Source organism: Corvus hawaiiensis, chromosome 9, assembly GCF_020740725.1.
Source record: "Corvus hawaiiensis isolate bCorHaw1 chromosome 9, bCorHaw1.pri.cur, whole genome shotgun sequence".
NCBI classification, from domain to species: Eukaryota; Metazoa; Chordata; class Aves; order Passeriformes; family Corvidae; genus Corvus; species Corvus hawaiiensis.
The window spans coordinates 2,483,002-2,496,397 of record NC_063221.1 but is presented as its reverse complement, the minus strand read 5'-3'; the positions used below and the strand labels follow the sequence as shown (position 1 = coordinate 2,496,397).

Below are 13,396 nucleotides of genomic sequence, written 5' to 3'. Positions count from 1 at the left end.
CCTAGCCCAGTGCTGCTGTATCTCACCAAGAGAAGCTCCACCCTTGCTTCGAAGCCCAGGAGGCTGATACTGAGCCAACCAAGTGGAGTGAGGGGATGCAGGGTAGGTCTGAGTCTGGTCCCTGGCAAAACACCCTAGAGGCCTTTGAGTCCTGTAGAATTGGGCTCTCTGCTAAATCACTCGTGGTATTCTGAATGTTCTGCAAGATTCTGTAGGAAGCCAGAGTCACTTAAATATACACTGTTTCTTCAGGGGCCGTCATGATTTTCACAGACTCACTCAAAGCCCATCTTGTTCCACCCCCTGCCATGGGCAGGGACATCTTCCACTAGCCCAGGCTGCTCCAAGCCCTGTGGAACCTGGCCTTGGACACTTCCAGGGATGCGGCCTTTTTTCCAAGATCTTCAAAGATGGACTGAGGGCTGGTATTGTGGATCATTCTCAAAAATGAACTTGATTTCTCCTTTGTTCTTGAGTAAAAAGTGCTGTCCTTTACCCAGACCAGATGACTTCTCTGCCACGCTGGCTCACAGATGTAAGAGAGCTGGAAAGACGGGGTCATTTTGGGAATCAGAGCTGCCTACCTATCTTCCTGTCCATCTCTGAGCCTTCATTTCTGTCTGGCCTTTTCCTGAGCCACAAGTACCCACAAGAGCTCAGACTCTTTCATTATTGCCCATGGAGATTTAATTTATCCATGCATATGGAGATATTCCCAGCTGGGAATATTTTACACAACTGGGAGTGTGAGCACAGACCTAAACAAGTGCCCAGTCTTTATCTTCTGCACCTCTCATGTCTCTGGTATCCATCTGAGTAGTCCCCTGATTCTCCCAGTGCTACTGGAGATGGCCAAACCCTCCTTCACCTTTGTGAACCTCCAGTCCAGGGACTTGTCAATCCCTTAATATTCTGGCTAAACTAAACTAGGCTCTGGTTATAATTCACTTGAAAACATGTTCTTAAGGTTTTTGTTTGTATGCATGGCTTCTCAGTTTGAAATTTCTCTTCCTTTATTTCCACCTTTTCACAAGAACATACCCTCCAGAGAATCCCCTGGGTAAAGACCAAGAAACTAATATAATATTGATAGCAGGAATTGCTAACGTTAAAGCATCATGACCTGATATGTGCTTAGGCTCTAAAATTAAAACAAAAATGCTTTCCTATGAAAGGGATTTGCATTTGGAACAAAGGGATGGAAACTCAATGATTTTGGAGGACATTATCCAGGTGTTGCTAGACCTGGAAACGTGGTCATCTAAAGCTTTAATTTTGCTCAGGTATGTCCTTATTCAAGCAGTTTCACCAAACCTAGTTATTTAACTGGTGTCATGTTTTTTATGCCCAGCTAACTAGAATAAGAGAGGCTGTTAAAGAGTATCACAATACAAAATTAAACTCATTGATGTTTTTCAGATCCAGACATTCTTAAAAATGTACTGGGCTACAAATATTATTTTTCTAGTGGAAATTTATCAACTTACCATCCCAAAACCTCTCTTTGAGCTGCTCTTCCCTGTTACCAGCCTGTGAGCCCCTGGATTTAAAAAGAAGCCTTCGTGCATTCCCCAGTCTAGCCTTCTGCAAACATTCTGGGAATGATGACTCACCTGACTTCTGTGCATTTTATCCACCAAGTTGAATGGAATATTCCCTGGAGGAAGCTGACCAATTACAACACAGACCGGAAGCAATGTACTGATGGAGTGAATTTCTGGGAAAGGCAGAGAGAACCCCTCCTGCTATTTACTCCTCATTGGTATGGCAGCTGTGGAACATACACGTGCTGCTCTTCGGTGTGACCCCAGTTCTCCACAGCCTGGCAGTAACTCTGTGCACACGAAGGGTCTGGGGAGCTGGAGGCAATGGTTGACCAGCTGGCTGAGCCACCTGTTGGAGGCCACCCCACTGTCACCCATTACAGCTTGATGACTACAGCCCATTCCTTCCCTCAGCTTCTGCAGTACTAATCTGCCTCACTCCTTTCCCTGATGCAGCCTGCTCCATCTCCCTCACCTTTTATGGGTTTTGTGAGTGATGCTTTTTGTTAAGGAAACTGCACTCCTGAGAAATGTCTGAGCAATGAGACATTGCTATTTTAATTTCCAAAGAAATGGTTTTACTGGATAAAAGCAAAAGCTCCAATACTTGATCAGTACTAAATGGGCCCTTCCAGAAAAATATCAGTGATGCTGATTTCTAAAGTGTGGTCAAAATGTATGGGAAATAGCAGCACCAAGAAATCATCCCCTTAGACATTCAAAAGGTGTGATGACAGACATCTCCATTTCACAAAGCACTTGTATTGAAAACCATTATCAGAAGACCTTTATTAGTTCTTCTCCATGCTTTCAAATTCCAAATTAACCTGTTCAAATCAACCTCAGGAAGAGCACAAGGAAATGTTATTCCAGACCATACACTGGAGTGAAAATTATAATTCAGGGCATATTGTGTACCTGCACAACTGAACCCCCTAGGGTTTTATTAACACTGTCTGTCACATGTGTCAAGAAGTCTAGTGAGAATCATGGGCTAAAATATTTTGATAGGGAATAAAAAAATGACAAAAACAACTAATGTTTGCCCTACTTAAGTTCACACGTGGGAGGTGAAACATATTTATGAGTGTTCTGTTACAGTCTTGAGTCTTGCTCACTTTGCCCAATGGGTTCAGTCACCAGAGGATTCAGAACATAGGAGAGGAACCCAACATGTTCTTGTCTTTATCCTGATAGCATTATTTTCCAATGCTTCTATTTTTGTAGCTGTTCATGGACACAATCCCTCTTAAAACCACCTCTAAAGGGATCTTCTTAAGCCACATGAATACCATGCTGCCAAGAGCTACTCACTTCTTCAGGAGATTCCTTTTTTATCCTTTTGCAGAGTAGTATTGGACACTTGTTAGGTGCAGTTGCCCCAAAGGGACGTCAGTGGTACTAAAACTTCAACCACTTTCATGTGCATCATAGCTTATAACCCTTTCCTCCTAGTCATAGGATTGGGAAGGTTCTGTAACTTTGTATGTCCCAGAATTTCTTTAATGATTAGGAACCCTTTCTAAAGAAGCAACCCAAAATTTATTCATAGCCTATTTATACCAATTTGATTTTAAGACAGTGATGGCTTTTGGTTTAGATAGCTCATCTCACTCTGTAATATGTGTTCTGTTGACAGGAATCGTGTCCTCTTTCAGCTCTCTTTATTTTCCCCCTAAGTATTACCAAGTATTTCCACCTTAAAAGAAAGAACAAGGCTCTTTCTTCCCCAATTTTTCACATCTGTTTCAGGTTTTTAAATCATTTTGCTTCAACAAAACTCCACAGTATCCCTGAGGAGATTTCCTCAAGACCTTATTTGATAGCATGAATACTTCCCTATCTCTGCAGAAATTACCTCTTCTGATACAATGTAGGTACTTTGCATAATTTCACAATCACTCTTTCCATCCTGGTAACCTCTCATCTCATTCTGTTTGGATTTAAAATTCCTTTGTCTGGGTAGCTGATTTACATAAGAGGCACAGCACTTCCTTTGTGTATTAAATGACAAATTGTAAAGTTGGTTTTCCTTGCCAAAACACTTTTTGATGCTAACCACAGGAGCCACCTTCCATGAAATATTGACATAGAACTCCCATGAATGTAGAGGTTTTCAGCAGCCATCCGGGTGTTTTCTTGGTGTTTTTCTTCATAGATCAGTGACAATGAATACCACCAAAAACTTCAGCAATTATCAAATTTTCTGCAGGAGCATTACAGGGAATAGAACACTGCCACATAATCCACACAACCAGCCCACCATTTCCAACTTATAACAGTGTTGAGAACACCACTTGTAATTATTTACTGTTCTGCAATACCAGATTAAAACATTATTTCATATATATTTGCATCTTTCAGCTCTGTCCTGTAACACTGAAAACTCCTGGCCTTAGGGAGAGGCAGCTTGTTTGCCCATGAACATAACTGAACTTTAATAGATAGAATAAAATATGGGTAGCAGATGATTCTCCTACTGGTACATCCCCACAATTGATGCACCAGTTGGTTTTATCACGATGGTTTTATGCTACGAAAGCCAGATATGGTGATTAAAAGAAAGCATAAACTTTTATGCTTCAAAAAAATGTGCTGAAGTTAAGACCTCTTACTAGAAATTTGGCTCAGTTAATCACTGTGTTCCTTGGTGCAAATCTTTGGCTTCATCCCTACAATTTATAACAGATTCATGGTCAAATGAACACTGGTTTACAGTGACCAGAGGGTGTGGATACAGAGCAGCTGCTTTTTGCCTCATTGACATACGAACAGAGAGGTTGGCTTTGAGCTGAAAAAGGGTAAATTTAGATTGGATATTTTTCCCTGTGAGGGTTGGGAGGCCCTGGCACAGGGTGCCCAGAGAAGCTGTGGCTGTCCCTGGATCCCTGGCAGTGTCCAAGGCCAGCTTGGACAGGGCTTGGAGCAGCCTGGGCTAGTGGAAGGTGTCCCTGCCCATGGGAACTGGGTGATCTTTAAGGTCCTTTCCAAAACAAACCAGTCTGGGATTCCATGAAAATAGAAACACTAGCACACAGTCCATGGAGTGATCAATTTTCTTGTTTTAGGCTAAAAGTTTGACTACATCTATTTTAAATGGAAACAGGTTATGTAAAATAAGAACTGAAAAAAGTAAGCCTACTGAGTATTATTAAAAACAATTGCCATATGTGAAATTAAACTTCAAAATCAGTCTGTCTCCTGCCACGCAAGTGACAGAAATAGAAGAATTATCACAACATTGTTTTACTCAATAGCTGAGAAATAATGACCATGTTTCCTTCAAGCAAGTTCCATTTTAATACTCTTTGTTGTTCTCTCTACTGGCTGCTTCTCCAGTTCTCTGTCCTATTATCTGATTTTAATCATTCTATATCTTTCATGGGCCTGCAGTGTGTGACCTTGGTCCCATTCAAACCAGTGTCAAACAGTGGTACAAGACAAAGGCCTTTGTACCTCTGACTTTGGTATTTACAGAAAAATGCATTGCCTGATATAACCAAAAGCAGAATAACATGTATTCTCTGCTTTTTAATACATTTTTGATTAAAATAGAGAATGTTATTAATGAGGGAATGAAATAAAATCTTAGGGATATTACAGATTCCGTTGAGATCTTATTTTTTTTCCACATCATTACTGCCTCTCCTGAGACTGCAAATGGAGGGGAAATCAAAATATCATTCTAGTCACTGAATAATTGTTCCATTGTTGGAAAGCAAAAATCAGGCGGCAGTCTCGTGCTGAAATCTCCTGCTACACACCTTAAATTATAACGTGGAATATTTTATTTTTATTAAGGCCGCTTCACTTCTGTTAGTTGTAGACAAACAGTCCCAACGTGAGCTTGGTCATCCTAAGTTGGTTCCCATGGGCAACAGGACTTGATGGGGTTTTTTGTGATGGTCATCTCTTGTGTAAGGCTTGGATGCTGTCTGTCTGGAGACACAGGAGGTGAGCAGTGACTGCTCGCAGCCCCATCAGTCCTTCTGGAGCCAGCCCCTTCCCCAGAAGAGAGACCTACCTTCAGGTAGCCCACTTGCCACATTTGTGCCATTAAAAAAAAGGGTCTTCAGTAATTTTCTGTCTGACCTCACTGTGCTACCAGCATCCTGCCAGGAAGGGTTCAAATGGGACACAATCCCCTGGAGTCCCTCACCCTATGCATCCCACTCTTCCTCAGCCCCGTGGATTTCGACCTGGCATGGATCTAAAATGAAGGAAGAAGACTTCCCTTCATCCTTAATCTTTAAATATCAGGTGTCAGGTGTGAGGTTCAAGGGCTGAAGTGAAGAGCTCAGGGACTGGAGGGGCTCTGTCAGCACCTTTCTCCCTTGTTAATATGGCTGAGTCCATGCAGGCAGGTGCTTTCCTCTTCCTTACCTCTCCCTTCAAACAAGGACCTGTCCCGGAGGGATTGTTTCCATTAGGTAAAAGACAGGTGAGGGAATGAACAGACAATTAGGCTCCAAGTCCTATAGCCTGGGAAAGCTCATAGAAAAGCAACAGGGATTAAATTTCCAGTGTGTGGCTTGTAACAAGGTCACGGTGTTCTGCACTGCTCACTAATGGGACCATATTTTACGAGGAAACTTTACAATAAGATTTGTTTTTGGAGGGCAAAATCAAAAAAAAGTACAGCTTGTGCCTCTTTTGACTTCCTGGCTCATTACCTGAAGGGAACAGGCAGAGAATGGAACGAAACATGAGAAACATTTTCTGTGGGACTGTGTAAATTAAAGTCAATTGAAACCTATGCACAAACCCAAATAAATATTAGCAATGTGATTACAGATCTGTGAAACTTAACAATGTTGCTGTAATGATGGCTGAGAGGAGAAAAATTCTCAAGGACCTGATTGTAAGAGCTCAAATGAAATACAATTCCATCTTTCATGTTTTAGCAAGATAATTTCGGTTCAGTTTTGACTAATACAGAATAATGGGAATAAAATATGCTGCCTCAGTCTCTGCATTATTGGCTTTACATTATTGGTCCCGACAGCTGGCTTTTAAAATGCAGTAAATATTGGGCAATGCTGTTCTGTTAAGACAAGCCACTTCATCAAGCATATTTCCAAATCACACTTTATTTTCAAAATGTGTTTAATTTCTCTGTCTATGGCAAAGGAGCCCACTGCAAAATTGACCTGCAACAGAGTGCCCTCTACTGCATGTATTTGGGAAAGAAAAATAAAGCAAACCCCTTAAAAATAAATTCTTTACACGCTTAGGCCAGCAGTTTTGTCACAGGCCACTGGACAGTGAACTAAATATACATATAGGCATATATCCCTCTTACCTTCTTCTAAAGGACTGGGTATCACTAGGGAATAATAACCTGAAATAGGTATGACATTTGCACAAACTCTTCTGTGCTTTTCAGTGACATCAGTGTGTGTCTTCCCATACCAATATGGGCTGTGTTTGTAGGACGGGCAGCTGTCAGGTGAGCTGAAAATCTGCCCTGTATTGCCCTGCTGCCTCACTTTCTTTTGGCTATTGGGAGGGGTCAGTCACAACTTGAAGTGAAAAGTATCTCTGCTTATAGATTTATTTTCCCAGTCTTTAATCTCTCCTGGTCTCTCATTTGTCCCCTTCTCTATACTTGCCATTAGGTCACTCATATTAGACTGAACTCCCCTTTTCCTCCCTACGTCCTTGATAATATTGGATGCTACTGAGTTACACCCGTTGCAAATGATTGAGCAGATATTTCACCAGCACTGTCTCAAAAGAGACTCACAGGTTACAAATATATCATTGAGGCAATTCCACAGCAAGGCCCAAATTCTCAAGCAGACCTATACTTTTGAAGTCTTCCCCCATTTTTTTCTTTTCTTGGCCTGAACTGGGCCAGCCTAATGCTGAGATTTGTGATGGACCAAACACCTGAATTTTAACCTCTGTTAAAATTCACAGCGGCTCTTATCCCTCAATTCCTCAGGGAAGAGAACACCCCTTTTCAAAGCATTGGCATAAAACCACATTAAACATTTTTGAGTCACTTTTGAAACGCCCTCCTTTGTACCATGAAGTCTCTTCTGTCAGCAGCATATGCAGAGCCACAATTTCATTCTTAAATCCTCAGCTTAAGTCTTGATGAGCCACATGGAAAGCAATTGAACTTGATGCATGATCAAAGGTGATCCCTCTGCAGCCAAAGGTGGTGTTTGAACCCCTAGCACATTTTTGACTATATCACTAGGACAGAGTAAAGGTGGGTAGTAAACAACAACGTTTTTCAGAGCAACAAAATCAATTATCAAAAGTTCTTCAAACAAAACAGAAACAACACAAGCAGCATTTCCATAACACACAGTGGCCTTGCATATGGCCTTGCATATATTTCAGCAATGAGTTTGGTATCTATGGATTTGTTCCCACAACTGAAACTTTCCCTTAAGGAAACCCTTATGGATCATTTACAACTTCTAAAGATGGCACCTCTGTAATTGCTTTCCCTTTGCTTCATACCTGTAAATCTTGTATCTTGTGCTAAATCCCTGTCGACTTCTGTCCACAAAATCTGTGTATTCCTGTGAGCGATGGAAGGGTCCCTTATCAGAGAGGAGCCAGTCGAAGGGGCTTGTGGCATGCTGATCCGAGACAGCAGCAACCGCTAAAACCCAGCAATGAAGACTCAGTGCTATCCACTCCCATAGAGCCATCAGAGAGAACAATTCAGCACCAGCACTGCATCGCCATATCATGCTTCCACTGGGGACTTAGAGCCTTCATTCTCTTAGCTTTCCCTCAACACCTAGACAAAATACACAGTCAATTAGATAAGCACACACTAGGCATCCCTTGGAAGTAGAAACAAGTTTCCTTTCTTTCAGCTTAAAGAGATAGTGGCCTCTATTTTATTATATTTTACATTAGCATAAACCCCACTAGGCTAGTTAACAGTGGAGTGTTTCAGTACTTCAAATGCTGTGAAACTAATGTCTTCATTAACATCATCAGCGATAATATTTACTGTTGAAGGGAAATCTTCACAAATCATCAGGGGAGGGATTGTTGGGGGTTTTTTTTTCCCATTCATGCTAGTCATTAATGAAAAATATGCAACATCAGATTCTTGTCTGTTAGCAGCAGTACAAAATCATTCAGCAATGTCTGTACATAAGCTCACAGTTCACACACTGGACAGAAAACAGGTGAGATTCAGAAGAACCCAGGCTGCTTTCTCTTTTAATGTCCTTGGGAAAATTACGTTGTGGTTTGTCTTCACTGCAAAGTGTAGTTAACAGACCCACATTGTTCTGTCCAAACCAGCATGGCTGGACAGAGGAGACTGCCCTGATCAAGAGCCCACAGTGATCAGTTCAAGTGAGTTACTCCAACTCCAGACGCCGAAATTTTGAGTATCCCTGACATCAGCATTTTACTTTCAGTCCAAATCACTCCAACTCAATGGATCAGCCTAGAAACTCTTTTTAAATGGTGCCTAAACAATTTTTTCTGGGTGCCCAATCGTAAATCAAGTATTGATTGCAGCATGTACGAACTCAGTGAAGACAAGCCACAGTTTCCCTGTGTACCTCAGCCCCATACCTGTGGAATGGGCTAATGTTTCTAATATCCTGTAGAGATTTCATTAAAACATCTATGCAAGACCATGAGGTTCCCAGAGATAACAAAGTTCATGTAGATTCCTAAATATATACAAGCAATCAGTTCCAGTTTTCAGTCTAAGGTGAAACAGCACAGAATGAATTAAAACATATGAATGTGAGAGCTTTAATTTTTCTAGCTGATGAGTTTACAGGGAACAAAATGTTGGATCCACATTCACTCAAATCAGCACTCATCATGACATTTTTACCATGCCCTTTGCAATGATTCTTGGAACTTGGTGGGAGATTTTTCCTTCCCATGAGTAATTTGGTCTGTAAGTGTGCCCTACAAGAAGGATAATTCCAAGAGAACAGTCCTGCAACTGCACACTCAGCACCCCCGTCCTTTATAATGAAAATTGTGTCACTGAATGAATATGCTCTGTGCATGTATGTGAGACATTAATACTGTCAAGGGTCTGCAGGAAGCTGACTGCCTCCAGAAGAGCGCAGAGGTTCTTGTGAACCAACAGGAATTTGCAGTCTAAGAATATAATAATCTGTCTACACAACCAGATAAATACTCAGGCTTTATGTGGTGTAATTGTTTGTAACATGGTTTGGACGTGATTGTGCAAACAGTAAATGTATAAAGAACGACCCTGCTCATATTTAATGCTGAGCCTGTACCAAGACACTGAGTTGTAACCATAAACAGTTACAGCCATGCAGTAGTTTCTGACCATAAAACACAGATTGCATTAATTTTATAAATCCTTTCAAAATGAGATTCCAGGAGTCTACAACGGAGAACTCTCAAACTTTTATTTCTACTCCCAAGCCATCACTACCATGCAAAAAAAGTCTGCATATTTGTGTTTACTCTATGAAGTTTGAGCATCATCTTCCTAGACTGGTGGATTCTTTTTTTCCTTCACAGGTTGAAATTCATGTATTTGAGGTTACACTGCTGCATAACCTTCCTCCCACTGTGTGAGAAAGTCTGCACAGATCTGAAGCAAAACTGAAATGCCTTAGATTGCTCTACTGGCCCATAAAAGCCACAATGATCATTTGGTTGCCATTTCCTGCTAGAAACTACCTCAGTGTAAATGAAGAAAACATTCCAGTCACTTCCAGATGGGCCAGACCAGCCTCTGCATCACAGCAGAGCAAAAATCCACAAATGCTTTTGTCTCTTCTTATCATTAATAGGGGGAAAATATATTGCACAGCATATTCATTCCCTTCCATCATCCTTAGCATAGACAGGGAAGATCCTGGGCATAATTTTCTGACATTTTGTGGAAGCTACAGAAAGTGAGTGTAATGAGAATTTCAATTTTCATACCTACTGCTGTTATAAAATTTCTAACTTTTGAAAAATTTGCTTAATTGATTAAGAGAGAAGGGATAGGAGTTTGCTTTTTCAGGTACTTGTTAACACTTAAGTGTTTCAGGCTGTTATACTGCAATGGTGACTGATTGAGTCCCTTTTGAATTCAAAATGATAATATTAGGATTGCAAAGTGAATTACTGTGTATATGTAGCATCTTCCTAAAACTAGACTAAACGAGCAGTTGGAAAGGAATAGTGAAGAGCCAGGAATATATTTTTGGCTTAATGCTGCACCTCATAGAGTGTCATAAATTAACCACTGGCAAAACACCTGCAGAGAACCTGTGAGGGTACAGAAGAAAATAATCTTCTTTTAAAGATCTCCTTGTTTTAAAGATCTATGGAGATATTTTCCTGTAAATATACAGGAGAGAAATAAGGAGAGAAAAATCACATGTGTATTTGTAACTGGTACTTATCCACTTATCTCTGTTGTCCAGTCGTTGCAAAATCATTCTGCATTGCATTAATTCTCATAACACCCCTGAGAGGGAAACTTTAACAAACAAGGGACAGAAGCCTGAAAAAAAAACCAGTGCTAAGGGAGGGGTTAAGCTGTTTAGAGGCATCTAAATGTGTGTTTCCTATTAAAAGATAATTTAGAAAATTCTAGCCAAAGGATTTTTGCAAAGCTTACAGTATCAGAAATACCTTAAAATCTTGAATATTCAAATTCTCTAATGAATGCAAATGCCCTGCAAACATTTTCTAAAGACTGTTACAGACGTAGGGAACATACAAGGTTTGCAGTTGCAATTCTTCCAGAGAAGAACAATCTGTATTAAATTTGTGGTAGACAAAGGGTGGGGCTTGGCCACTAAAACACCTGTTAGGTAACAGAGCTGGTGGATTTTCAAGTAGAGGAGGCCTTATACAGAGAGCAAATAATGCAATATTTATTCTGTGATTAAAACTGTCGTGTCAACAACTGTCCCTTTGAGGTGCTGGCTTAAAGGACAATTCTCAGGTGCAGATGCTCTGTACAACTATTTTCTGTTATCCCCATGGTTTCACCCAGCTACCATTTGCAAATGCTGTGAAGCTTTTGGTCCTTCTTCTAAATTCTGAGGTTAAAGTGGGTTGGAGAAGCATAACAGGCTAAATTCTTCTTTGTTAGAAACCTATTGTCTCCTCATTGGCATTAGTGAATTTGACTCAGCATCTTCTGGGAATACCATAGCTAAGTCCTACCTCTCATGAACATGTAAAGCTTCTGGAGCCTGGCAAAATCCATATATTTATGTCACATGAGAACACAGAGCTGGCAAGAGCAGTGCAAACGTTGTGGCCACTGGGACAAATTTCATCAAGATTCAGCTGCAAACAAGAGGACAGGGCATCTGTGGTCTTTTTGTTGTCATACTATTTCAGGGCAGAACCCACCAAATTCAGTCTTTCTTTTGTAGGTAATTTTTTAAAAGATTAAAATTGTATATAATTACATTGGGTAGTTTATGACGTCACTAAGATACTAAGCTAAAAGAGTGCAGGTTGAAATGTCTGCTTGATTTGCAGGTTGAGCTCTCTTGCTTGCAGAACATTAATTAATAAACAATGTATACCAAGATACACAGAATAATGTAGAGCCAGCCCAGATGTGTGCACAGCAATGCTCAAGGAAAAAAAAAAAAAATCAGTAATTTTAAATCCTTTCTAAAATGGAAATTGTGGGAAAAAATTTCTCAGGGAAAAGAAACAAAAAGTAATCTATTGTTACCTCAGTGCATGTAATCTTTTATTTCCCAAGAGATGAGAGTCAAGTATAATACAGATGTGCTAATATACAGTAGAGATATAGCTTCGAAATTGGTCATTACTGGTTCAGTAGTGGAGCAACCTTTTACATAAGGGTCAATGAAGTTGATGTTAGGCATCACCAGGAATTTTTTTTGGGCCACATCTACCTGCAGTTCTCAAGAATCAAAATAAAATAACTGCACAAATTTACGGGCATTTTTAATAAGATTGGGTTTGGGTTTGGTTTTTTTTAATATTTATCTCTACCCTGCAATCTGAGAGATGTATCTGAGGCCTTGGTCTGAGATCCCACAGAGATCCCCTTCTGTCAGTGAAAATGAAGAAGACCAGGGTCTCTCTGAAGTCCTTTGGTTTTTATGTTCACTTGAATTCCAAGAAAACGCTGATACGTCCCAGCTCTCCGTGGAAATTGAGAATCCTCTATGCTGAAGTGGGGTTCTCCTGGCTGTAACTTCCCATAATGATGAAATAAAAATTTAAGACTGTTATTCTTAGATATTTCCTTTCAAAGGAAAGTAATAAATAATTTTTTTATAACCTTTAGAAAATTAACGTATCTAAGATGGTGCTTTTTTTCTGCAAAACACAAAGTTTGGCTTTCTTTGAACTAATCAAAATATTAACTATTACTTACATATCCTTTAAAAATAAACAAAAAAAAAAAAAAGACAAAATCTGGTGACAGATGGAGAGGAATATATCCAATTCTGTTTGTAGGCAGTTGGATTTCAGTCAGGTCATAATTTTACTGTTTATGAGGGTTTTGGTACTCCATGCCTCCATTCCTCACAAGCCTTAGGGATTTCAAAGTTACTACTTTTGATCAAGTACAATACATGGTGTAGCAGAGTATTCCTCATATTTCTTTTAGACTGCACATCATGGAAAAGAGGAATGGAGCAAACTCTTTGTTTCCTAGCTATTACACAAAATTCTCAGGAACGCTGCAACTTTGAATCAATGGCAAGGAGCAACATTTTATTCACTGCAGCTGGATGGGAAACGGTGAAGCTCAGAGAATGCAAGATAAGCCCAGACCATTTTTTTTCAAAGGTATTTTGACACTGAAAAATGGAAAGACATTTTGCATAAAGAATAAAGCACTAGTCTGTGTCTCAGAGATTGCTCTTATC

At 40.2% G+C, this 13,396-nt stretch overlaps 1 protein-coding gene across 5 annotated transcripts in view; it reads right to left on the bottom strand.

The window, feature by feature from the left end:
* BRINP3 (BMP/retinoic acid inducible neural specific 3) overlaps positions 1-13,396 on the bottom strand; it is a 208,498-nt gene that overhangs the window by 182,420 nt on the left and 12,682 nt on the right. For 4 of the 5 annotated variants that reach the window (XM_048312900.1, XM_048312902.1, XM_048312903.1 and 1 more), the window contains one exon: positions 8,022-8,307. The exons of the other annotated variant lie outside the window; for it this stretch is intronic. In XM_048312900.1, coding sequence (XP_048168857.1) covers positions 8,022-8,257 — 236 coding nt within the window. In that variant the 5' untranslated portion in view covers positions 8,258-8,307. The remainder of the gene's footprint in view (positions 1-8,021; positions 8,308-13,396) is intronic. 5 annotated transcript variants of the gene reach the window in all.